Raw genomic sequence first — 25,361 nt, 5'->3', positions numbered from 1 at the left:
CGCCGTGACGCCAAGCGGCGCCGGGCCCCGCCCCTTACCCCCCCCATACACACACCTCCCCTTACTCCCCCCCCCTCCTCCTCCTCCTCCTCCCCGCCCCCCCCCGGGCGCGATGCCGCGGGTGTACATCGGCCGCCTGAGCTACCAGGCGCGGGAGCGGGACGTGGAGCGCTTCTTCAAGGGCTACGGCAAGATCCTCGAGGTGGACCTCAAGAACGGGTGCGTGAGGCCGGCCCCGCCCGGCCCTGCGCGGCCGCCGGCGGCCCTGAGGGGAGGGAGGGCGGGGGCCGGGCCCCGCTGCCCGGTGGGGTGGGGGGGGGGGCGGCACAGGGGGAGCGTGAGGGGGTGGGAGGGGGGTGAGCCCCCTGCGAGGGGGGTTTTGGGGTCGGGGGGGGGGGGATATGGAGCGGGGGGGGGTTGTTATGGCAACGGGGGGGTGTTAGGGGGGGTTTGGGGGGGGTTGGGGGGGGTTGGGGGAAGGGTGGATGGGTTTCCGTGGTAATGGGGGGGTTAGGGTGCCTCAGGGGTGTGGGGGGGGTTTAGGGCATTTTGGGGGGATTTTCGGGGAAAGGTGACTGGGGTTTTGTGGTAACGGGGGGGGTCAGGAAGTCTCTGGGGGGGGGTTGGGGGAAGGGAGGCTGGGTTTTTGTGGTAATGGGGGGGTCAGGGTGCCTCAGGGGAGGTTTTGGGGGGAGTTGGGGGGGTTTGGGGGGGGAAGGGTGGCTTGGTTTCTATGGTAATGGAGGGTTAGGAAGTCTCGGGGGGGCATTTGAGGGTTTTGGGGTGTTTTTTGGGGGGGTTGGGGGAAGGGGTGAGTGGGTTCCTATGGTAATAGGGGAGTCAGGATGTCTCTGGGGTGTGCGGGGTTTTGGGGAAGGGGTGACGGGGTTTCTGTGGTAATGGGGGTGTCAGGGCGCCAGGGTCCCCTCTGAGGGAGGGGGGTTGTGAGGGGTGTCAGGGTTACTGTGTTAACTGGGGGGTCAGGGTGCCTCGGTTCCCTCTTGGGGGGGGGGGAAGGGTGCCTGGGCCTGTGTGGTAATGGGGGTAATGGGGGGCCTGTGTGGTAATTGGGGGTGTAATGGGGCTAACAAGAGTGTCAGGATGCCTGTGCACCGTTGGGGGGGTCCTGTTTTTAGGGGGTGGGTCCCCATGGCCCTCCCCTGCTCCCTGAGGGGGGGGGGGTTCCCCTTAGGGCGAGCACCCCTGGTGCGAGCCCGTCTGTAAAAGCCCCTTGGCAGCACCTGCGGCCCTGGTGGGGGCACAGACCGGAGACCCCCGCGTGCAGGTGCCGGGGTCCGCAGCCAAACACCCGCTTCCTCCTGAGCACCCATGGGTGCCCGGCTCATGGGGATGGGGGGGGGGGGGAACGGGAGGAGCAGCGGCGGGTGTGGGCGGCCTTCCCCCGGAGTCGTGCTCGGTTCGTAACGTGAGCTTTACGTGTGCTGTTCTAGTCAGGCCACCTGGCTGCATCTAGAGGTCTTGGATCCTGCTCCGCCAGGACTTGCCCAAGACGTTCAAGTATGGATTTTCAAGAGAAAAACAAATTGTTATTTTTTCCCCCCCCCCTTTTCACAACATCTAAAGGTGCCGGCCTAATGAGCGCTGGTATCTTTACAAGAAACCCAACTTGAAGTCTTGTTTAGGAGGACTGAGTGGAATATGGATTTTCTTGTTATTAGCCAAGAGAGGCAATTATTAATTTTGCTTTAGAAGTGGAGAAGAGGAATCTCTTGTAAAAGTTAGTCCTGGAGCACAAAAAAAGGCTCATTAAGCTTTTTGCACTGGTTTTACTGGTAGGTGGACATAATAACAGGTTTATAAGATGAATAAAAGCCGTTGTTAAAACAAACAAGCGTGCACGTGTCAGTGTTTTGACCAACATAACCTCAGGTGGTATTGAAGATTGGCCATAACTAGAAAACAAAGTGCTCGAATATTTCAGTTCTGCTGTGCATCATTGAAGGTGCAGGGGGAGTTGGTTTTCCTCTTGCTGTACAAAACCTCCAAAGGAAATGTTTCTATTTCAGACAGATGTCAGAGGAAAAAAGACTTTAATAACAGACATAGAACTGCTGGATTACGTGTCTGATGCAGTTAATGGATTTGTCTTCTTGCTTTATTGAGCAGTAGCTATCAAGGACCAGCCCTGCCATCCCAGAATGTTTGGAAATAGTTTGGGGGGATGCAGTGGGGGCCGGAGTCGACTTGTGCGTGAGCTTGAGCAGCCAAAGCTTGAAAGGTCAGACTTGTGGCATCCTGAGTGTGAGTTGTAATGGGTGCTTCAGGGTAGAGAGGGGGAAGGAGGGCACAGCCCTAAAATATCCTGGATGAGATGCCAAAATGACTTTGGCTCTGGAGCTACGTGTAAGTTCACTTGGGGGAGACAGAGTTCAAAAGTTGATGGTAGAGGGATACAGGAACTACTAGTGGCTTGTTTTTAAATTCCAGTTTGACAACAGTTTACTCAAACTGTCAGATTTTACGTGCTTCTGCTTGGGTTAGTCTTGCGCTGTGTTTTTGCCAGGTTACTCTACCGTTGGCTTTGTTTGCCCTCTGATCCTTTCTCCTCAGCTTATTTTTAGCAGTGCTTAGCAAATGATTAGGAATGGCTGCACAGCGTTTAACTTAAAGAGTCTTCGAGTTTCTTCTGAAAACTTGTGGGCTATCTTCAGTGCTCAGCCTGCAGGAGATTAGCCTTTTGCTATTTTAGCAGTTAAGCTGAAATGCTTGAGCAAGAGGATGAAACTGGAATGTGATTCGGTAGAGCCCTAAAAGCTTAACTGGGTCTCCGTTGCTGCTAATTGTAATTTAAGCTTGCAATTCAAAGCCTTGGAGCAGTGTTTACTCGAGGGAAGGACAGGAAAAAAAAAAATCGAGTTCCTGTAGGATTCTTCATTTCAATTTGCAATTTCTAGTTGTATGCTCATAGTTTTCATGTTTTTTCCTGCTCAGAACTGCATTGACAACTGGAGCCGTGCATGGCGGCAGTACGTGCATTACGTGACCAGAAAACTGGACTTTTCAGCCTGCTTTTTTCTATCTTCTAAAAACATGCCAAAAGCTAGCAGTAATAACTTAAGAGCTGAAAGCTTTCACTGGGTGCAAAACCAATTTGTAATCTTGCTCTAGCTTTAAAAAATAGTTCTACCTGTGTGCTCACCTGCCCTGCATCACCCCGAGCAGCTGTCGAGTACGCATGGCTTCATCCGGTAAAATCCCTGCAGGTTGGAGGGATGCAACTTCTCCAACACGTTGAGGGACAGAGATCAAAGCTAAAAGCTTCAAACTTCAGTTCTTTCATCTAGCCAGGCTCAAAATCTGTGTTTGTTGCCTAAAGAGAGGTGATCTGATTTCCCTGGGCCTTTTCCACCAGAATATTTAATACCCGTTAACTTGAGTGAGGGCAGCGAGTTTTAAAAAATCAAGTTGGTGTCGCTACGTAGCGATACCCAGTGCGCCTAGATGGCAGAAGGGTGACCTTCCAATTCTGGTGTTGTTTTTTTTTTTTTTTTCCTTTACTCATATTAAGGTGAGATTTTCATTTTCTTTTGCTTTATAGTGTTCAGTTTTGTTAGAAGCCCAGAGATTGTTGGTGATGTTTGCCATTACTGCAGGAACTTCCAAGAATCACTACCAAATCTTAAGTTATACTTAAGTAGTTTAAATGTTAAGTATTGCAATTTAAATATCTTCAGAGTTTTTGACTTCAGTAACCCATGTAAATGAGTGTTATGTTTCAAGCTGCCTGAAGAGACTTCCTTGATGATACCCAGACTGTCCCGCTCCTGGTTGTAGCCTCGGCTGAGCAGGAGGACTTGCGGAATGGGGACGGACCGTAAGCTGTTAACAAATTAACTTCCAGGAGCGTGTTTTAGGGCTGGAAGCATCGCATTCTTTGCATTCTTTGTCCCAAATGACACTGAGGCCAAGACTGGATTTTTGCACGTGCCTCTCCTTCCGTGGCTGCTTGTGTTGATGCGTGCTTGCCCGATTTCACTCATCCAGGGGGATGGGGAGGTGCCACGAGCCAAGTTCATTTCGGTAGTGTCTGTCCACACGAAGCAATTGTCGTATAAAGCTAAGGAAGCTGCCAGCTTCATCTGTTGAGGGCAGGACAAGAGCTGAGCCAGGTCTCAATTCCTTCTCCTTGGGATCTGCACAACAGCTGAGGAACAGCCTGTGTGGAGTCACGGGTCGGGCTTGGCTGGACTGGAGGCACTCCTGGGAATGCCGCGGACTTCCAGCAGGCAAGGGCAGGTGGAGCAGCTCCCAGGCCCTCCTGGCGTGCGGTTTGGGCTCTGGGCTCTACCCACTCGTGAGCAGTGGGGGAAATTTGGCACCTGGTGGATGGCAGAGGTGGGCTTCGGGCAGGCGCTTGGTGGGCTGGCGTGGAGAGGCTGCGGAGCCAGATGGGAAGGATGCGGTGGGCTTTGACAGCACTAGGTGGGGAGCAGCTGAAAGGGGACAAAAACGAGGTTTTCTCCTCTTATTTCAGGTATTAAGCAATTTCAGAAAACTGCATTTCCCTTCTTTTGGCATTATTAAGAAAAAAACAACTTCTAGGACATCAAGTCTGCTGGAATTGCTTGGTATAAGGACAGCCTTCTGTAGCTTTTTCCTCTTTTTGATACATGAGCAGAAAATGGTGTAGCTTCACATTATCTGGAGTAAATTGCATTGACATTTTTAGTAAGTAGTTTTATGCCGCATATGAAGTAGTAATAGTAGACATTTAAAAGAAGATTTACTTGCACTGCTGTCATATAACAGCGGGTTCAGATTGCTGTAGTTAAGGCTGTGTCAGCAGTCGTGTCTTTCTGTGGTGTAAAACTGTGCTTCTGAAGGGTTTTGATTCACGGTTTTGGATCTTATGGTGCAATATTATACATATTTAACAGGTGGATCAGTATTACTTTCATTTATGAGTGGTGTGGGATATGATTTTTAGTATTCTTTAATAGCCAGCAATCTCTTTCAAGGTTTGTGTAAGCTTGTCCTGTGGTTTTTGTTTATTTGTTTTTGTTTTTTTTGTTTAACTGGAAGTTTTATCTTGTAAATCCTGCTTTTTCCTTTTCTGTTACAGTAACATCTTATTCTAGGGCTACTTGCATTTTATGTGCTCCCAGGTGAAAAGAACAAACAGCGCAGGGTAAATGTTAAGTATTTCCTTTTGGAACAAGTGAGGAGGAGAAGTGTAATGCTTCCATCAAGGTTTAGCCAGACAAAATCCTCTCGGTGGGACCTTCCTGGGAGCCTTGAGGGGAACAACACCAAAAATGCACCCCCCAGGGGAGGGAGGCTGAGTGCCTGGGCTCAGCCCGTGGATGCTGGACTGCGAGGTGCTGCTGATGGGGCTGTGTTTTGTCCAATGTGTGATGCAGGGGACTGTGAGCTTCTCGGGAGACTTCTTGGGGGTGTTTTTGAAAGGAGCAAGTTCAGTGCCGTGCTCCGATCCAACCCGGATATCGCTCCGCTACGCATGCTCTGTTGCTTTGTCTGGCAATTTAGTGTCTCGAAGGTGCACGGCGGGTGCCTGCCAGGCACTTCACCTTGTAAGTGATTGCTTTTAGGTGGCGTCTCATTTAAACGTAAGAGCTTCTTTGCTCTATTTTTGGAATCGAAGCGAAGAGAGAAGGAAGGTCCTATCAGAATGGTTTTATAATGACTGTGATTGTTTCAGTTATAAATCAATCACACGTTTCTTTCGTGCAGCTGTAGAGCTAACGTGAGATTGCAGCTACCTCTCTGTGATCCCTGGATTCTGCCCTAACGCTCTGGTTAATGCGGGTAACGTTACCTAGCAAAGCTCTAGCTGCTGGCAGCTCTTCGCTTGTTGGAGGTAGTGAGAATGCTTAAAAATTTAGGGACCTGAAAGAGGAGGCCGGCATTTTTGTGTCGTGGATTTGTTATTCTGGATGACTTAAACCACCAGCACTCACAAATATTTCCCCCCTCGGCTTGCTAAGACCCGAGTTCAGGGTCTGTGTTTGCCCACAGCAGCCAGAGAGGTCGCAGCCAGCTGGAAAGAGGCTCCGGTACTGCCCAGGGCTGCAATATCACCAGGTATCGCACGGGAGGCTCTGAAGCCTGGACTTGGGTCTTAGGTAAGTGAAGGAGAAATGATTTGCAATTGCAGATAGGCGCTGAACTTTGAAAAGCAGCGCTCTGATGCTTTCTGTCCTCTTTCTCAGACCCGTTTGGGTAACGGGCGTTTTACACAGTGTTGTTTTTTAAAATAGGTGTTTAACTCTGCCCGTTTAGAAACTGGCAGGATTGAGTTCTGCTCCAGTGAATTTGCTCTGCAACCATAAGCAAGTCACCAGCTTGTCCCTGAGCACCAGCTGTAAGAAATTATTTAAGAAACCCACGCTCAGTCTTCTGAGGTCTGTAGCCAGCAAGGATTAGGCTCTTGCAGCAGCCTGACGTTCGCACTGATGTCTGTGGCACCTCTGAAGATGAAGCTGAAAATGCTGGATTTAACTTTCCAGGCAAGCGGTGGTCTGCAGGCATCTTTGCATCCTTGGTAGGAGGAAACAAATGCCAGAAAGTTGATGTGAATGTTGAAAGTAAGCACTTCTGTTATTTTGTTTTAATTTGCATATTTTCCTCTTGCACTTGGTCTGTCTGATCTCAAAGCATGAGCAAGGCTAGTGCAGTGGATGTCTTCAAACACAGACTTTCTCTGTTTTTCTCTGGACCTGCACCCAGTGCTGCCCTTGTGAGGCATCTTGGCCACAGCTGGGCTCTTGGTTCATCCCAGGAACTTGTTCCTGGTTACTGCTGCTGGATTTTAAGTCCCATACCAAGGTTTGGGCTTTCCATGCTGTCTGAAAAGCTAGGATGTTAGAAACTGGCTGGGCATAAAGCGCTTTCTCAGCGGTGTATGGGAAGCTGCAGATATTTCAACAGGTGTAGGATCTGTTGTACGAGCGTGGTGCTTTTCCTACCCATATCATCAGTATTAAGAGCAAAATGAGTCCAATTAAAAGAAAATCCCTTTTCCTGGCTTGTCTTCACGTTTTCTTTCTTGCTGGACCTTCCGTGGAGGTTGTGCAGACAAAGTGTATTTACAGAGGTGGTTGAGTTTTTCCATTTAAAGAGCAGGAATTATGGTAGCTGCCCAACAGAACCAGGAACGGAACAAGAGGCTCTTCAAAAATCAGGGTCAATCTTAATCCGTGGATCATACAAATTCAGTACCTGTTACATGCGATTTCAGCCTTACTGCTGTTGAGCAGATGTATTGCATAGAGCAGCAGAGCACCGTCCGTAGCGGGTGTGGTGGCCGTGACCTGCAGGCTGCAGCTGGCGTTCGTCTGCGGGATGGAACAAGAGAGGTCCCCTCGGGGATCTGCGGGACGGCACGAGAGACGTACCCCTTGGGGTTCTGCGGAGAGCTGCCCTGGGATGAGCTGTTTGCGGTACAGACACCTCCGGGTCATTTCTGAGCGATTCTCTTTCCCCCCTCCCCTCTCTCTAGGTATGGCTTTGTTGAGTTTGATGATCTGCGAGACGCAGATGATGCTGTTTATGAGCTAAATGGTAAAGATCTTTGTGGGGAGAGAGTGATCGTTGAGCATGCCAGAGGCCCACGGCGTGACAGCAGTTACGGTTCTGGACGCAGTAAGCACTAAAATGCATTTGTATCCGTGACTTGTTTTAAATAAAATATCTTTGCTTGTTTTTTAAAAGTAACTTAAAAATATTTTTTATCTATGAAGTTGTGCATAGTGTTTTGTAACTGTAAATGTAACTGTTGATCTGAACATTTAACGTGTTTGTTGTATTAAAGTATTTTAATTGATAAATTGAATAAACACATTTTCTTGTACTATTTTTATTATTATCATTTCGTTTAACTATTTTAATGGTTTATTTGCAATGTGATGTTTAACATAGATTTAACAAAGACCTCAATGTTTTAATTAAAAGAGTCCTTTGAGGCTAAGATGACTGCCTGTTCCATTTGCTGACCTTGGGTTACCTTTCCATGAGTGGCTCTTTGAACTTGTGGCCCTTGGCTGACCAAAAAAGGAAGCCATGTGACGACCGCAACCTTTTCCCATTAGACCTGGGTGGTGAGGATCCCAAGGGTTAGAGACAGATGAGATTAATCTGAAATAGGTGCCTGAAAATCTTTATTCATGTCAAATATTCAGAAAACCTGTAAGCAATGTAAGTAACATTAGTCAACTGGCTTAATTTGGTTTCTTCTTTCAAACTTTTTTAAAAAAATAATTTAAACTTAATTGCATGTTAATCTTATCGTAATTATAACTCTGTGCTTTGTTTTAATTATGTGCTCGCAATAGTTCTTTTTAATGCTTTTCACCTTCGTAACGTTTTATACAAGGGGGGTTGAATTTAGACTAGCGGGTGGGTGAGTTTTTAATGGATTTGCAAACATATGGGGCAGAACGCTTTTGTCTGGGGGTGTAGAGTGAGTGCTCCATTTCCCTAGTTGAAGTACTGCTGTCTGCTTGTCACCTCCTAAAGGTGGATATGGTTATAGAAGAAGCGGAAGAGATAAGTACGGTCCTCCTACCCGTACAGAATACAGATTGATTGTGGAAAATTTGTCAAGCCGCTGCAGTTGGCAAGATCTTAAGGTATGGGGCCCCTTTCTTTACCCTTTCTCTATTAAAGAGCACAAAGGGTAAAAAGGTTAGCTTCTGTTTCATCAAAGAAAACTCATATACACCTGTCTTTTTTCAACTCCAACTTGTTAGTAAGTCTGTGTGCTGATGTGCATACAAGTAGACTTGAAGTAATGACATCAGTATTGACTGAAGGTGTGCTATTTGCATATACAAAGTCGTTAATGTTGCGTGCAACGCTGGGAGTTGCACTTGCAGGCTTGGTGTCATTGGCTGATGGAAGAGAAACACTTTTCCCTAATAAACCAACATCACGTACGGGTGATTTGTATCTTCTCTTTAAGCTCTGTCAAAACAGACTTCAGTCAGGCCAGGGGTAGGATTCACTAGAGACAAAGGAGTTTGTCCTTGTCAATTCGGCTTCTACCCATCAGCTTCTCAGGTGCTGGAGCTGCTTGGAAAAGATAGCATTGTTCTTGCACAATCTCTGTAAGAATTTCCACTCCGTGAAAAGCTGTTTGAGGGCAGCTTTAGGGAAAAGATGCTTCCAGAACGAGCAGTCGTGCAAAATCTCTGCCAAAAGTTAATATTTTCTCCAAGTCTGAAGGAATGGAAAGTGATTCTCAGCAGCGGAAGTGTTGGGTAACACCGCGTAGGCAACAGGACCTCTGAGTGCCCTGGCGCTGAAGTGTTGATTTAGGATTATCTGCGTCGTGTACTGGGGGAACAGGACAGGGAGCAGAATTCCAATAGCAGGCGCAGAAAGACAGAGCTTCCTTACCAAACCTAGCAGCAACCGTTAAAAACACTTGTTCTTACAGGAACGCTTTCTTTATGGTTCTCTTTTAAGGATGTGTAAAATTTGTTCTAAACAAACTTTGACGTAGTACAAACTGGTCTGTAGTTGACTGTAACACTAGTTCAGGTACGTACTGAGATCACTCCAATGTCTTTTGTTAACGCTTCACACCATCGATAGCTTGTCTTTGCTTCGGGTATTAAAAATTGTAAGTAGAGCATGGCATGATTAATCCCCTACTGGATGCGTTGCTTTTCTGACCAGCTTTCATTTCAGTGTACTTCAGAGGGGAGTAGCTGGGTCAAAACCAAAGGGAACCAAGTTGGTGTGTGCTGTTCCCATTGCAGCCCCAGTCCCCGGGGGCTGAGGTGGCCCCGTGTGGCAGCTTGCTCTGAGCAAGGAGGATGTGTGTAGTAACTGAAACACAGAAGTCAGGTAGCATGAAGTAGGCAAATGAATTCAGCTCTTACTTGTGTGGGGTTTTCTTCCAGCAGAATGAGGTAAATGACCTAGGTGGAGGACAAAGGGAAGTCTGCTTGCCGATAGCCTTCTCGCCTGTGTGAGGCGTTTTTTCATATTTAACCTTTAAGTACATTACTTCTCCCAAGTTACATTTGAAAACATGATTCAGAGAGCATTCTATTTCTTGAATCACTTTTATAATTTGAAATTTATCGTAGTCCTGACCATATTGATATTAGATATTGGGAGACGCTAGATTATTTGTCTCAAAATACCAACGCTGCCTTAGTTCTCATCACACAAACTATGTGAAATTGTAGTGTACTACTTGGCTTGCTCAGAAATTTTGGCTTTAATTCTGCAAATGCCGTTTGGTTAAAACCCTTGCCGATGTCAGTGTGACCAGAAGAGGCTATGCAAGCATCATTGCAGAGATGAAGAGAGCCTGGAAGCCTGACTCTGGATTTGAGGCAATGGTTATTCTGTCCTCTTCCTCCAGGATTATATGCGTCAGGCAGGGGAAGTGACATATGCAGATGCACACAAAGGAAGGAAAAATGAAGGTGTGATTGAGTTCAAATCCTATTCTGACATGAAAAGAGCCCTTGAAAAGCTGGACGGGACAGAAGTAAATGGCAGAAAGATTAGATTAGTGGAAGACAGACCTGGATCAAGACGGCGCCGCTCTTACTCCAGAAGCCGAAGCCATTCAAGGTACGTCTCTTTATAATGTAGTTCGGGCTGAATCTAACTGCAATTACATGAATATGCAGCAGGTTCCAAAATACCTTGGAGGCGTTCCGAGTTCTCAATAAATCTGGTTTTGAGAATTTATTAGTTACCAGGAAGTAACAAAGGGAAATGAAACCTCTTCTCAGAGGTGTTTTCTTTAGTGAACATGGGTACCGCCGGCTAAACACGTGTGTATATAAACACAGTGTGCTACTGCTGCTCCCAGCTGCGTCGTCTAGTCCTTGCTGTCTTGCAGAGGAGCACGGCATGGCAGGTGGAGCAGTGCATACTGAGGGAAACAGAAGGTACTTTTAACACTTCTGCTCTGAACACTGTGTTCTGCTACAAGCACCAGGACTAACAGTTCTTTCTCGGTTTGGAAACCCCCACCTATTCCCTGTTTCTGGAGATTACTGCTTGCTTTGGGTGACCGAGAGAAGTGCTTCAGCACAGCACCGTGTTCCATTTTGGGACAGAACTTTGTTGTAGTAAAATCCAGGCCAGCTTCTAGTGTTCTTGGAACAACTTGGTTACAAAATTAAAGCCTGTTTTTGTGTGGATTTTCCTCTTGCAATCACCTGTGATTCCCACTGTTCTCTCATGTCCTCTGCACTCATGAGCAGTGTGTGCAGGTCAGCAGATAGCAGCTCTGTAACTGGTTCCTAGCAATGAGCTGCAAAATGAAGTGTACCTGTTCCTGCCTTCAGCAAAGGAAATGTTGGCTTGTTGTGCCTCCTGTCTGAGGGCTCCAGAGCTTCTCAGAAGTTCAAAAGACCTTTGCCAAATGTCATTGAAAATAGGCTACGTGCTCAAAAGCTAAAGGGGTGGGAGGATTTCATGCCATTGGCAGTCCAGTTGCATCTATCCCACTTAAAGCTGGTTGAGAAAATAGTGACCCTTAGTTTACAAGTAATTTTTAAAGCTTCATGGAAGGCTGCAGGCAAACAGGTTGTGCTTTTGAAGGGTGGAAAGTGGAAACCATCTGTGGGTGTTGCCCAACGGCATTCCGTACTGAAAGAGCAGAGAGCTTTATCCTAATGTCTCGCTGCAGTCAAACCTCTGACTTGATTGGGAAAGGGTTTCTGACTTAAATAATTCTTCGAGATTTGCAGTGTTGCATGCTTGCAGACATGGCAGCAGGGGGATGAACAGCAGGGAGAAGGGTACTCTAAATTGTAACTTGATTGTGTTATACACTCTTCTTTCTGCTGCTCAGCAGGTGCTCTAATACTATGGGCTTTTACCCACGTGGGTCCATGAGACCACAAGCTCTCCATGGTCGTGTGTTAACATTGAGCTGACTGATTCTGTTCCAGGTCTCGCTCTCGAAGCAGACATTCTCACAAGAGCAGGAGCCGCAGTGCCAGTAGTAGTCGCTCCAAGAGTAGATCAAGATCCAGGTATGTCTTTGTGGTGGAACAAATCGGGTTACCCACTTAAATGAGAAGCATCATCCTAAATTTGCAGTCATCCTAAATTTGCAGTGGGAAAGCTGTTTTTCTTTTCCCTTACGCACAGTATTTGAGTGCTAGTCAAATGCAAGCTGCACTAAAGTGTTGCCTTTGTACTTCCAGGTCTGTGTCCCGTTCCAGAAGCAAGAGCCGTAGTCGAAGCAAGAGCCGTAGCAGAGGCCAAAAAGAGAAAAGCAGGACTCCAAGTAAAGAGGATAAAAGTAGGAGCCGCAGCAGGAGTGCAGAGAAATCACGGCACAAAAGCAAAGATAAATCTGAGGGCACTGTCCATAACAGTGATGAGAAAGCAAAGAGCAGGAGTCGCAGCAAGGAGAAGAGTAAGAGCAGGAGCAGGAGTGGAAGCAAGGACAGGGGAGAGGCAAGGGGGAGCTTGAGGAGTAGGAGCAAGGAGAAGAGCAGAAGCAAAGACAGGGAGAAGAGCATTAGCAAGGCTAGAAGCAGGAGCAAGAGTAGAGACGAGAGTAGGAGCAGGAGCCACAGTAAGGACAAAAGGAAAAGTAGGAAGAGAAGCAGGGATGACAGCAGAAGTAGAAGCAGGAGCCGCAGCCACAGCAAGAGTGAGAAAAGCAAGAGGCGCAGCAAGCGAGACAGCAAATCAAGTAGCAAGAAGAAAAGGAAGGACAGCCATGAGCGGTCCAGGTCAGTCTCCAAAGAAAAAGAGCATCTAAAATCAGAGTCTGACAAAAAGGAGGCAAAAGGGGAGGGTGAGGATGCAGCTGCCCATCAGGTGTCTCGCTCCAGGTCTAGGTCAATTTCCAAGTCAAAACCAAATGTCAAATCAGATTCTCGTTCCAGGTCAAAATCTGTTTCAAAACCTAGGTCCCGGTCCAAGTCTAGGTCTAGGTCTGCCTCTAGGTCACACTCCCGTTCACGGTCAAGGTCTCGCTCCAGATCCTAACCTTGCCGCACCCACGCTTGGAACGATCGGAGAAGTCTTTTGTACATGTTTGGTAGTTGTAGCACAAGTGATTGAAGTAGAAAACATGTCAATGCTGTATATTTTTAACTACCCTGACGGTGTGTCTGTCACTGTTAACTGCACTGCTCCCTCCCTCTAATGCTCTCTGGTACAAGGCTGTTCAGCTCATGTACTCTCCTGTAGAAAGGTTCTCTTTAAATATAATTCTTCCTAGAGCACCGAAATCGCCCTGTTTTCCAGGAAGAGCCTTACAGAGAATGAGCAGTGCACCTTGGTGGGTTTATGAGATTGCAATGATGACTGATAGGTAGGTATGATGGCTTCAACACTCTTTGCCCTTCAATTGATGCCCTTTGATGTATGCCATTTAGTAGAAGTGCTAGTCTTAAGTTTCATACCACTTTTGTTTCATATTTTTGGACTTAAAGTTGTGAATAGCACAGTCAAAAGGGGGAAAAAAGGTACTTGCAGTAATCTGTAGGGAAAAGTAGAGTTCCATATTCTGGTATTGTGACAATATCCTTGTTTTATATTAAATTTTTTTATTTTATTTTTCCCCGTCTTGCAAAGTACAGTGATCCCTGTTTCCATGAAATTTGAATAAAGACTATTTTTGCTTGATGACATTTGACGGTGGTTCCATGAAGCTGTGTTGTGATTGTCGCTGCTTTATATTGATTGGTGTAAGCTTGAATTTGACGAACGAGTTACTTAAAGAATGGGTTCTTCTCTTAGAAAGCCACTTAATATGTGTAGTCATGGCACTTGAATACAATCCAGTTAAAAGAACTTGTTTCTCCAGCAACACTTACTGCGTTGTTTGGAGCTGTAACATTGCAATAAGAAGAATACATGAAAATGAACCAGAAGCAATAATGAAGGTGACAAGCCTGTTTTCCATTGTCTGTATAAACGAAATGAAGTGTGCTTCAGCTTCCATAATACAAGGAAGAAAATTTTGCAACCACTTAACTTGCTAGACTCGAGTCAACTCAAATCATTGTTTGTCCCAAAACATTTTACTCTTTATACAGCTGATGCTGAAGGTAAGCCTGGCTGGCATGGAGAACGTGCTTTTCTGCTTCTTGCTTTTTTTTGTCAAACATCAGTTCAATTGTTTCCTCTTTTGCACAGTTGGCCTTTCTTACAGCACCTCTGAGAAATGAAGGGGGAAGAAGCATGATGCTTTTACAGTTGTTTTTCTAGTCTAGCGCACTCAGCAGGAGGACACAAAGCTGCTCCAGCTGTTTACTTCTGGTGGTTCTTTGATTTCACGATCCCTGATTGCGAGTTTGGGATTTCAGTCACAAACCGTGACTTTATAAATGAGAAGGTGTTAGTCTGAACCAGGTGGGACGAGCACGGATAGCACCAACAAGCCTTTGTTCTGGGCACTGCGCAGCTGTGAATCCATCTTCTCTAGTTACAGTGCGATTTGGAGTTGAGGCAAGAGCCTCAGCTCATTTCTTCTCAACATATTTTCCAGGAGTATTTCTTCCTAACAAAGCACCTCTGCTTTAGGGAGAGCCTTTACAAAAGAAAAATGTGCAGGGCATCCTTCTGAGGAGCTCTGGACTTGAAAGCAGTGAGAATGTGACGGGTGTGCTGCTGTCCTGGCACATCTCCAGCATCCCTCGAGACCTGGGGAGAAAGGAGGGCAGCTTCTAGCAGGAGTACTGTAAATGGTCCTGAATAATATCCCAGTCTGATGGCTGTACCATTAGCAAATTACTAAAACTGAACTTTCCACAGGTTCCTGTGTGGGCTTTGAATGAAGAACTGACATCCCCAGCACCCTGCTCTGCCTTCTGGAGCCAGCAGTGCCCCCCAAAAATAACAGGCAAAGCACAGTTTTAGTTCTTCCTTAGTATGGAAGCAAGGTTAGCTCTGGCTTTATCAAAAACTTTTCTGTAGCTAATTTCAAACTGCTAACCTTACTTCTGATGGTAGTTGTTTTGCAGCTAGTTGTTAACTTCATAGGAGCAAGTAATTTTGTCTAATTTGATCATTTGAAACTTGTACTGCCATATTAAAAAGATGAAAGGGTGATAGATCACAAGAGTAGCTTTCAACACAATATTTCTGTAGAGTTTAAGAGGGGTCAGGGCTTGGTGAGTGGCTCAGGCTTTATCAAATGTCATGTTACTACAGCGGCATGAGAAAGCTGTGGAAGTGATATTTAATTTCTTCAGAAGTCTGAGACTTTCAGTTATGTATTTAGTGCTTTAACATCTTAGGCACTCACAATATTTGCAATTCCTTCTGCTGTTTAAAACAAACCAAACGAGGCAAGATGATTGCTAATAGGGGATAATTAGCTTAAAAATTATCTTTAACCAAATCTGCAAATGATTGTCTAGGCAAACATTTTAAGAAGTGACTCTGGATTTTGCTGTCTGGCAGCCAAGGCTGCTCCTAGTGAAGTGTGCTTGTTTTTAGGGAAGGTGCTTATTAGCCCTTTGGGAGAAGTGTGTTTCCCCCAAATACCCAAGGACAGGTGTTTGACGATGGAGGAACGTGGAAAACCTTTAGTGAAGATGTAAACTCCTTGTTGTGCCCAGTAAGAGATGGTCTCTGCGCCAAGAAAGACAAAAACTCCTTTGAAGAAGGAGCTGGCACCTGCCCTGCAGGGAAGTTTCTGTACGTGCAGTGAGGAATTAGAGCAGTTTTTGGACGTAATTTGTTGTTGTGAGTTCCCTGCCTTTGATCCTGCCATTTTCAAAGCAGATGATTGATTGCTGCAAGCAAATTAGCAAGGGGTAGAAGATGCGGATTTTAATCCAAAAAGGTGTTTGAGAGTTGTGCAGCCTGAGCTCTGCAGCAAACTCACCTGAGTATGTAAAGATGCACCTGGGGCACCCACTGGAAGCATGGTTGGAGACAGGGCCTTGGACAGAGCCCGGAGTTACTTAACTGCAACTCAGGCTCCTGCTGCCTTAACAAACCTTGCTCTGAGGCTGCGATCCAGCTGCCTTTTAGACACAGGTAATCCCAGCGACTGCCTGGGGCTCTCCTTTTGCTTGACACGAAGCATATGCTTAAGGGCTTGCTCCCCTGGGGATCTGCAGAGTCTTGTGCTTTGGTTTGCCCCTAAATGCATCCAGCTGGGAGGGAAGCAACTGAGCAACCCTGGCAGCGGCAGCAGCATCCCCCATCAGCAGGGCAAGTGGCTCTCAGCCTCGTGGGTCCTCCTCGGGCTGCTTGCAGCTTGCCACGGCCCAGGTTGCTCCCACGAAGTGCCAAACAAGCCCGGGAGCGCTCTGTGCTGCCGCGGGCACGTGGCGCAGCTGCTGCTTGTGCTACAGGGCTGGCGGCAGCCCAGAAGGGATGTGAGGGAAGGAACGGAGGCAGAAGTGCAGCAAGGTTCGGCAGGGGATGGCTTCCTGAAGAGGAGATTTCATCAGCTTCAACCAACGCAGAGCTGCACAGTGAAGCTGCTGCCCTGGCTCTCGGCTATGGCTCTTCCTTGGGTATCAAATACCCCAGTGCTTTCCCATAGAAGAGACCCAGCGCTGGCAGAAAGACCAGCAAGAGGCTTATTTGGGGCTGTCTGGTGCTCTGGAGGGGCCTGGTGATGCCCTGGGCAGGCCGTAGCTGTGCTGAGCCACCAAACAAAGCAAGCTCCAACCCCCTCGCCCTGCTCCCAGCCTCAGCTGGGGCTTTCTTCTTCCACCACAAAGCAGGTTTGAGCAAAGCAATCTTTAAAGCAGGATTTAGCACGTAAAAGGGGTTGCTTCCACCGTTTACAAATGCTACAGAAGTTTGTATTTAAAAACAGAAAAAATAAAGCCTTGTTTCCTCCACCTCCTGCCTGCGGGGTGGTGACTCCGGAAGCATCCTCGTCCCCCATGCCCTGGCCTCCTTGTATGGGATCGCGTTGTCCAAGGAAAGAGTCGTGGCCCCACTGCAGCCCAGTGCTGTGGGGATGAGGAGGAGGAGGATGATGATGATGGTCATTGCTGGTGGGCTCTGCAGGACCCCAGGCTCTCTGCTTCTTTCCAAGGCTGAGGCCCCCTAAATACCCCGCTCAGAGCCGTAGGAGAGCTCCGAGGAGGGAAAGTGCACACCAGCAAGGCTTTAAACCGGTGTGAGAAGCGTGAGGAGCCCTTAAACGGGGCTCTCAGCAATACCAAGTGAGCACCCTGAGCCCGCAGAACCCCATGTTTTAGATGTAACTTGCTGATGCAGATGAGGGGAGAAATATATTTGTTCTCTGAGTTAATTTTAAAGACGGCTGTTTTATGTGCCTCACTCTAGGGATGAGGAATATTACGATGTGTATTTCAAATGAGCCATTGCAAGTCTCATTTATTATTTTCCTGAGGTCCCATTGCCTTTAAGTTGTCACAGCTTGGGGCCCGCTCATACTTTTTTCCCCTAGAGGAAAAAAAAAAGAAAAAAAAAAGTGTCATTAAAAAAATACCACCGCTTCTTTTATTGTTTCAAAATTCAAATACAAACAAAACCAACGTTCCCAGATGAAAAGAAAAACGAGAGAGGAGGGCGAAGTAGTTTCTATTAATAACTGATGGGGAAACCGGTGACAGAGGGCAGCGCCTCGGCCACCGCTGGTTGGATGCCGGCGCTGATACCCACGGAGGGCTCCGCTTCCCCGCTGCCATTTCGGGCGGCCGTGTGCTGCAAGACCCTCGGTGAGCTGGAGCCATTCAGCTCTGCGACAGGCCCCCGAGTCCCCAACGTGTCCAGTACCACGGTGCCCCCCTGCCCCAGTATCCCCAGGTTCCCAGTGCCCCCAGCACACAGATAACTCCCAGTACTCTCAGGTCCCCAGTGCTCACAGTGTCCCCAGTGCACAGAGTGCTCTTAGCACGTCTATAACCCCCCGTGCCCCTAGTATCCTCCAGTGTCCCCAGTGCCCCTAGTGTCCCCTAGTGCCTCCAGTGTCCCAAGTGCCCCTACTGTCCTCCAGTGCTCTGTGTCCCCAGTGCTCCCAGTGTCCCTCTGTGCTCTTAGTACCCCTAGCGTTCGCCAGTGCCCCCAGTATCCCACGTCCCTAGTGCTCCCAGTGTCCCCCATTCCCCCTGTGGTCCTAGTATGTCCCAGTGCCCCCAGTGCCCCTAGTGTCCTCCAATGCCCCTAGTGTCCCCATTGCTCCCAGTGTCCCACAGCGCTCCCAGTGTCCCAGTGCCCCTAGTGTCTCCAGTGCTCCTAGTATCTCCCAGTGTCCCCCCCAGTCCTCCCAGTGCCCCTAGTGTCCCCAGTGCTCCTAGTATCTCCCAGCGTCCCCCAGTCCTCCCAGTGCCGTGTCCTCAGTCTCTCCCAGTGTCCCCCAGTCCCCCCAGTGCCCCTAGTGTCCCCATTGCTCCCAGTGTCCCCCAGCACTAGCAGTGTCCCAGTGTCCCTAGTGTCCTCAGTGCTCCCAGTATCTCCCAGTGCCCCTAGTGTCCCCATTGCTTCCAGTGTCCCCCAGTCTCCCCAGTGCTCCTCGTATCTCCCAGTGTCCCCATTGCTCCCAGTGTCCCCACTGCCCCCAGTATCCCCAGTGCTCCAAAGTGTCCCTCAGTGCTCCCAGTGCCCCAGTGCTCCCAGTACACCCAGTCCCCCCAGTGCTCCTAGTATCTCACAATACACCCGGTCCTCCCAGTGCCCGGAGTGTCCCTCAGTGCTCCCAGTGTCCCCAGTACCCCCAGTGTCCCCAGTTCCCCCAGCGCCCCGGCCCGCCCCCGCCACCGCCCCGGCCCCTCCCTGCCCTCAGCGGAGCCGTGCCCGGGGCCGGGGCCGGGGCCGGGGCCGGGGCCGGTCGGTGGGCGCATGCGCGCAGCGGGCCGCGGGAGCCGCTCGTTGCCGGAGTTGAGGCGCAAAGAAAAGCGCGGGGAGGGCCGGGGAGGCCGGGCCGGGCCGGGCCGGGCCGCGCCGGGCCGCCGGTGAGTGGCGGCGGGGGGCGGCGGGCGGCGGGGCCGCCATCTTGCGGCGGGGCTGAGGGGGCTCGGGCCGGGGCGGGGGGGGCGGATAAGGGGCTGCGGGAAATGGCGCCTCCGGCGGCGGGGGGGCGCCCGGGCCGGGCTGAGCTCCGCGGTGCCCCTGAGGAGGGGGGGACTGGCCGGGCTCGGCCCCTCGGCTGCTCGCCGCCGCTCGGCGCCACAGGGAGCCCCGCTGCGGGTCCGGGGTCCGTGTCCGGACCTGAAGCCGCGCCCTGCCGGGGGTTTTAAGCACCGCGGGGCTGGGGGGGGGGTTGTTGGTTCCCCCCCCCCCCCCACCCGGTACCTCAGCGAGCCCCTGAAACACCGCGGGGCTGTGAGGGGGCCGCGCTCCGCTCACAGGGCGTCGCGTTCCCCCCTGTCACCAGTGCCCGCAGCCTGTGGGGAAGCCAACTTCGTGGTGGTCGCGGGGCGAAGTTTTCCTAAATATTTACGTTCTGGGGTTTTCTTGTCCTGCGGCCTGCGGACCGCCGCTGGCGGGGGGCGTTGAGGAGAGCGGGGCTGGGGTTGGCGTGAGCAGACCCCAAAACGCTGCAAAGTGGTACAATACAGGGGGATAGCGGAGAGATTTTTGCAGGCTGAGCCAAGATTTAAGTTTGGAAATAGAGATTTGACATGAGGAAATAATGCCGTCAAGCTTTCCGAAAGCAAATGCTCCAGAAGAAAAGGCGAGAACTAGTAACATCAAGATTTTATGAACAGAGGGAAGGCCGGTGCCAGATAAATACAGGGATAAATTTAAAACTTCAAAAATATTGATCAATGTTCCACATAAAGATTAGCATGGGACGATCTTAATGATGTTTGATGTGCAGAAGAATGGGATTAGGACAGTTTTATTGACACTCAGCGCTGCAAGGAATTGGATTAGATTTTTAATACGAAAACGTTTCCTGTAATTCATTCAAATGCTGCCTAGATGAGTTTTAAAAAAATAATAATAATAAAAAAAATAACACATCCTTACACACGTTTGTCTGTAGTTGGGATTAAGGGATAAAGAGCTCTGATATTCAGTGCTGAATCGCATGAGACCTCTCCGGTACGTGTCTTATTGTCTAATAAGACAGAAACGTAACGGAGAGGAGACCGGTGCCTGATGCTGGAAACTCGTCTGACGCCGGGCGCTTAACGGCAGTCCTGAGCCGTCTCGTTAGCACCAGAGCCGTGCTTCCCTGCTCTTCCTCGCCCCGTCTAGTTAGACTGCACACTTTTTGGGGTCGGGACAGCCTTTTCCTCAGTGAAAGTTTCTACCTGGTGTCGTAAGATACGGAATAATAATTAGTACGAGTCCCCAGGGTGATTTGCTGGATCGTAGGCTTATGAAGTAATTACAGCTGCAATTACAACGGGGGACGTTTTTGTCCTCTGTGCTCTGGTTTTGGCCTGAAATTGATTGCACCTTAACTCTGCAAGTAATGCCGTTAAGGCTGAACGTGTGTCAAATAAATTGTAATTTATCGTGAGTACGGAGATGGAACCGGAGCCTGGATGTGCGCTGCCCCGTTCAGCTCGGTGCAACCAACGGACGGGTTGCGCGGCACCAGTTCCATTTTTCCTGGCCGGAGTTAATTCCTCTTGCCTTCGTTGGTTTATTGCCGTAATAGGTAAGCTGCGGGATGGTGAGTGGTTACGAACACGTGTATTCTGCAGACAATTCCTGAGCGGCTGACTTCTCCTGACCGGAGGGTGTGTTTTGTTTGCCTCAGGCATGCTGTGTGCTGGGCCCCGATTGCCTGTACATTCTTCCACCAGTTCTTTATTTGCTGGAATTTTAAGGAAGTGGTAGGACCATTCATCTTTAGACTGATTATATGTAAATAGCACCTGGAATTTATTTTAAAAAGCATCTGCGATTTTGGTTTATAACGGTCAAATTGAAATTTTGTTGCTTTATCGGTAGGAGAAGGTCCAGCTCTCCCTTACCTCTCCTTTACCTCTCTTCTATCATCCTGCAAAGCTTTTAGTCTGAACACTTCCAAGTGCGATGACGTTGTATTGTGGGGGTATGAATTTGAGGGTGCAGCCTCAGTGTCACCCCCTTGTCCTTTTCCATATGAGCTGTGGTATTTTTTGAGAGGTGAGATGTGCAGCAGGCCTGATGCTGGGAGACCTAAGCTCCATCGTTACAATTGCAGGATTTGAACTTCAGGAGAACGCAGACCGGGTCAAAACCCGACTGAAATGCAGCGGCAGTTGCTGTGCGTGTTTATAATCTGCAGAATAACGAGGAGATTTCTGAATTACGGTGTCAGTTCTGCCCCGCACACACCCTGCTCCCTCTCTCCCCTAGTTTATGGTGTTTAATCCATTCCCGTCTTTCTCAAGCCTCCAGCAGCGTGTCTCAGTGCCGCGTGCCACCCGAGGCAGGGGAGAGGGAAGAGGGTAGCACAGTGGGTAGAGGAATTAGATCAGAGACCGGGAGGAAAAATGACCAACTGTTTACTTGGTAGTGGACGCAGGCAGCCGGCAGCTCGGCGCTTGGAATCAATTAGCAGCCGCAGCGACCGGGGATCCCAGCAAACCCCGTCCTTCCTAATTAGTAGCACTGACTGCTCCGCAGGTGAAGTGTGAGTGCAGATGTGCTTCTCCTTCGTTACAGAAAGGTGCTGGAAACATCTCGATGGGCAGACTGGTACGCTCCGGTGGTGGCACAGTTTTGAGCAGAACATCCCGGTTAGCGATCTGCCATGGCCCGTCTAGGGTCAGATCCACGTGTACGTCACTGCAGAGGTGGCAGCTGAGCTTCTGTCACGATAGTTGGATTTGTCTTTAAAGTTTAATTCCTTCTCTTCTGCAATTTAACTTAGAAATTTGGCAGAGTGCTTTCCAGAGGCTGGCTCAGCTTATACGCAAAGTACTTTCCCTCCTTGGAAAGGCCATTCGATTTTTAGGTTTAGCACCTTTTGGCTTATCTTTTTTGAGGGCTTTATTTTATTTTATTTTATTTTATTTTATTTTATTTTATTTTATTTTATTTTATTTTATTTTTTAATTTTCTGATTGAATCAAGCTAAATGATGGGATAAGGGCATGGTAAATCTAAATCTGAGCAAACAGGTCAAAGCTGTATTCATGAAACGCACAGCGTCTGTTTTGATAGCCGTAGCCTTTAAACTAAACAAAATGCTTGATTTAAGCAAGAAACCTGAACATAAGTGACAGCAGAGCTCGTCCTAGTGTGGCAGGAGGCAGAGCGGCGCTGCCTTGCGTGCGGCAGTGCGGTGTGGAGCCGGGATCCCCTTGGCACAGGACGGGAGCTGCTGGTGGGTGCTGGGTGACGGATCCGCTTCTGCAGCGGGGCTCGTGGAGACGGGAGTTTTGGAAGGCTTGCAGGGCCGCGTCTGGCTCCCAGCCCGCATCAGAGTGGGTTCTCAAACAGTACGCGCTAGCCCCTCCTGTGGTCCTGCCGCTCCGGGTCTTTGTGGGTCTGTGTCCCTTTCTTTTTTCTTTACCTGTAGTTTGTTGGTTTCTTGATTTGGGCCTTTTTTTTTTTTTCCCTGGACGGCTTGCCCAAGTTCGGGCCCCGTGGTGCTGCTTTCTGGTGCCTCCAGAAGCTGAACGGTGAGGAGCTGGGCCAGGAGAACATAGCTGCTGTGAATTTAGGGGGCGAGCTATGGGTGTTTCAGCCTCCTCCTCCCTGGCAGCGCTGAATTCCCTTGCCGTGCCGAAGGAGCTGCTCTGCACCTCGTGCTGCGCTCCCAGGCAATCCCTGGGGCCGGTGGGACAGCGGCGGGCAGGAGCCTCACTCCCCTTTCCCTCTCGGCACTGGAAATCCATCCCCTCCTGTGGAGGATGTATTTAAGGTTGGCACAATGCAGCTTTGCAAATGAGGTAGCACAGGACTGGAACGCATAAGAAGTTTTCAAATAAATAAACGAAATGCATAGAAAATAGGCCGGTTCTGTGAAGGTGGTGGGTTTGTTTTCCTTTTTCTCCCCCTTCAAAAAAAGGCAGAGGCCCTCGCCTGTTTACCTGTTCGTTTGGTTGTCACTCACTTGCCTTTAACCTGTTATTTAGTCAACAATGCACTTAAAATACAGCAACATTGCTGATGAAATTTGCGAGCTTTCTTCCTCTGCTCACCCTTTGCGACGGTGATAGCTACCCATTTATTCCTTCTGAAACTTCTGATGGAAGAGGAGGGATGGAAAATATATGTTTGCAAGTCTTTTGTTTGTTTGTTTTGTATCTGAAAAAATACTTCTTTAGGTTTTTGTTTAATTAGTTCCTTGACTAAACACTAAGTTTTTCATATTCAGATGGGTTTCTAAGAAGGTTCCTTTTTGACTTAACCTTTGCTCCAGCAGGGACAACAATATTTTTGCAGTTCTGCATTGTGTTCAACACAAACAAGGCATGTGATGCTTAACTGTTTTTTCTGATTCTTTTTCCCCCTGTATATACAGCTCACTGAGAGAAGTTCGGATATTTTTGCATGGCCGTCTCTGCCAGATTGTGCTTTACTTCCTTCGTTCTCTAGTAATGTTAAATCTAAAAATAACAATTTGACTGCATACTATACCAAGCTATTTAGAAAACAAATACTGGAGAAAAGAAATCTGGTTTGCAGTTTTTGTTGCACAGTTATGTACACGGAATATGGGCACTCTGGCTCGTTGTGCCTATTGACTTCAGCATCAAATGGGTCTGAACAGCAAGCCTACGCCTATTTGTACTCTGAATCGTGCTTTGTCAGTTCTGTGCACTTTTTTTTTTCCTTTTGAAACACTTGACCTAAGCACGCATTACTCAACAGGGAACAATTGTTGTTGTTGTCAGTATGACACATTAAAAACTGTTTTGCTGTAGGTGCGGGTAGTTCTGGAGATTAATACTAGTCGCCTTAATGCCAGCCGTTTGGGGTTGAAATAATCAACCTTAATTTTTCCCCCAAAAACATAAGATGAATATTCAGTAAAACACGATGTAATAACGTCGCTTCAGAACAGAAGCAAATCAAACAGTTAGTGCAGAGCTTTGACATCCCTTTAAAATTCCTGTTTGGAAGCCTGCAGCCAACACGCAACCGTAGATATCAACACGTTGGAGGACAACAAGATGTTACGGGTAACGGCATGCTCCTCTTGTTTTCATTAACTACATCCCATTTAAGAGCATGTTTTATTGCGAAATTAATTCCTTGTGTCTTAGTTAAACATTTAAGCGGTGGCTGAACTTTTAGTTTTCCATTAGAAGAACCACTTTTTTTTTTCCCCCAGCACTACAATTTTTATGTTGCCGCAAAATTGACTTTCTCTTGAATCGCAAATCTTAAAGCTTCCTTACAGGTCGTTACATTCCGAGTGAAAATAATTCTGATCAAGAGCGATGGAAGGTATTTAGATCTTGCATCTGGCGTTGTGGAAATGAGTGCAGATTTAGAAATGGCAAAACGTAGAGTATCTTACCGGGAAGATTTTAGGTCACCGTTCCAGGGGTTGTGAACGTGGCAGTAGTTGTGGGGTCCGTCTTCTGTGTGGCACTGCAGTTCCTTGCTGGGTGTGTGTTTTGGGGGGTTACAAGTGGTTCTACTGTGGGGTTACAGGTGGCTCTCTTTGGTAGAGAGGCTGGGACCAGTGGTGGCACAGCCTTCTCTCGGCCTCAACCACATGGAGCACGGTGATGAAGGCATTTTGGTTCCTGCTGTGCTTCCTCAGTGCCCGGTCCCTTCCCCAGAACCCCCATTTTTCACGAGCACGAGGAGCTGGGGAGAAGAAGCTTGACAGTAATGAATTTAATGAAAGCTATAAAAATGAAATTATAAAAATGAAATTAATCGTGTCGCTGACAGCAGGCATTAACTGCGGACGTGAAAGGAGGTTTTGTGCCTTCCTTGCGCCCTCCCTTCTCTTGGCAGGAGGCTCTGCAGCCTGGCACCGAATGCCTCCTTCACCTTCTGCAAGAAAAAGGGCAGGAGGAAGACTTGTTGCTGACGTCGAGACGTCACACGAATGGAAAGAGAAAGGTAGCAAAGGCAGTGCTATTGCGCGTGATCCAAGGGTGGTATTGGGAACATGTGAGCTGGGGCAGCAAAGCGCTGTGCCGTGCCGTGCCGTGCCGTGCCATGCCACCTGCTCGCTTCCCAGCGCTCCCACGCCAGGGTGGGTTTGTGCGAGGAACAGGAGAGGTTCCTCGCAGAACGGGTGTTCGTGCCACCAGCAGCCTGTGCAGCTGCTTCCTTGTGTCAGCTGAACTAAGCGTGTGTGTGTTGCTTTTTTTTGTTTGTTGTTTCAATTTGGCACGCCTGTGTCAAGAAACAAGAGACAGCAGCTTATGAGCTGTGGTGCTGATCTGGGCTTAATACCAGCCTCAGCTGCTAGGTTTAGAGGGAACTCACAATATTGCTGACTGATCGTATAAATTGATTAAAGTTGTGTGGCCCTGCTGCCTGTCTGTTAGGCTCCCAGCACAATAACAGGTAGGCATAATCCATACATT

General features: G+C 48.5%; 2 protein-coding genes and 1 long non-coding RNA gene across 11 annotated transcripts in view; 2 read left to right on the top strand and 1 right to left on the bottom strand.

Moving 5' to 3' along the window:
• Window positions 1-13,607, top strand: SRSF4 (serine and arginine rich splicing factor 4). 2 transcript variants are annotated; one of them, XM_080566724.1, is made up of 6 exons: window positions 1-219; window positions 7,481-7,623; window positions 8,497-8,609; window positions 10,358-10,572; window positions 11,907-11,990; window positions 12,165-13,607. In XM_080566724.1, exons 1-6 carry the CDS (start codon window positions 113-115, stop codon window positions 12,958-12,960), a joined length of 1,458 nt encoding a protein of 485 aa, XP_080422850.1. In that variant the 5' UTR covers window positions 1-112; the 3' UTR covers window positions 12,961-13,607. The 2 variants fall into 2 exon arrangements, with proteins under 2 accessions (XP_080422850.1, XP_080422851.1); XM_080566725.1 differs by lacking the exons at window positions 1-219; window positions 7,481-7,623 and adding an exon at window positions 7,978-8,175.
• LOC308182317 lies at window positions 13,261-18,633 on the bottom strand. The gene is made up of 2 exons (XR_013941751.1): window positions 15,812-18,633; window positions 13,261-14,622 (listed from the first exon to the last, which is right to left on the bottom strand). It is a non-coding gene; the product is annotated as an uncharacterized lncRNA (long non-coding RNA).
• A 62-nt stretch (window positions 18,634-18,695) lies between these two features.
• Window positions 18,696-25,361, top strand: part of LOC308182312 (lethal(3)malignant brain tumor-like protein 4) — a 57,551-nt gene continuing 50,885 nt past the window's right edge. For 4 of the 8 annotated variants that reach the window (XM_080566713.1, XM_080566712.1, XM_080566711.1 and 1 more), the window contains exon 1: window positions 18,701-18,866. The gene's annotated coding sequence lies outside the window, so the exon portion shown is untranslated. Of the gene's footprint in view, window positions 18,867-25,361 lie in introns of all 8 variants that reach the window. The other 4 variants (XM_080566718.1, XM_080566715.1, XM_080566714.1 and 1 more) reach the window with 3 other exon arrangements.

This window comes from Anser brachyrhynchus (assembly GCF_964034855.1).
Source record: "Anser brachyrhynchus genome assembly, chromosome: 24".
In the NCBI taxonomy this organism is placed as follows: domain Eukaryota; kingdom Metazoa; phylum Chordata; class Aves; order Anseriformes; family Anatidae; genus Anser; species Anser brachyrhynchus.
Note: the sequence above shows the minus strand (reverse complement) of the source record. Positions and strands in the feature narration are given on the sequence as shown.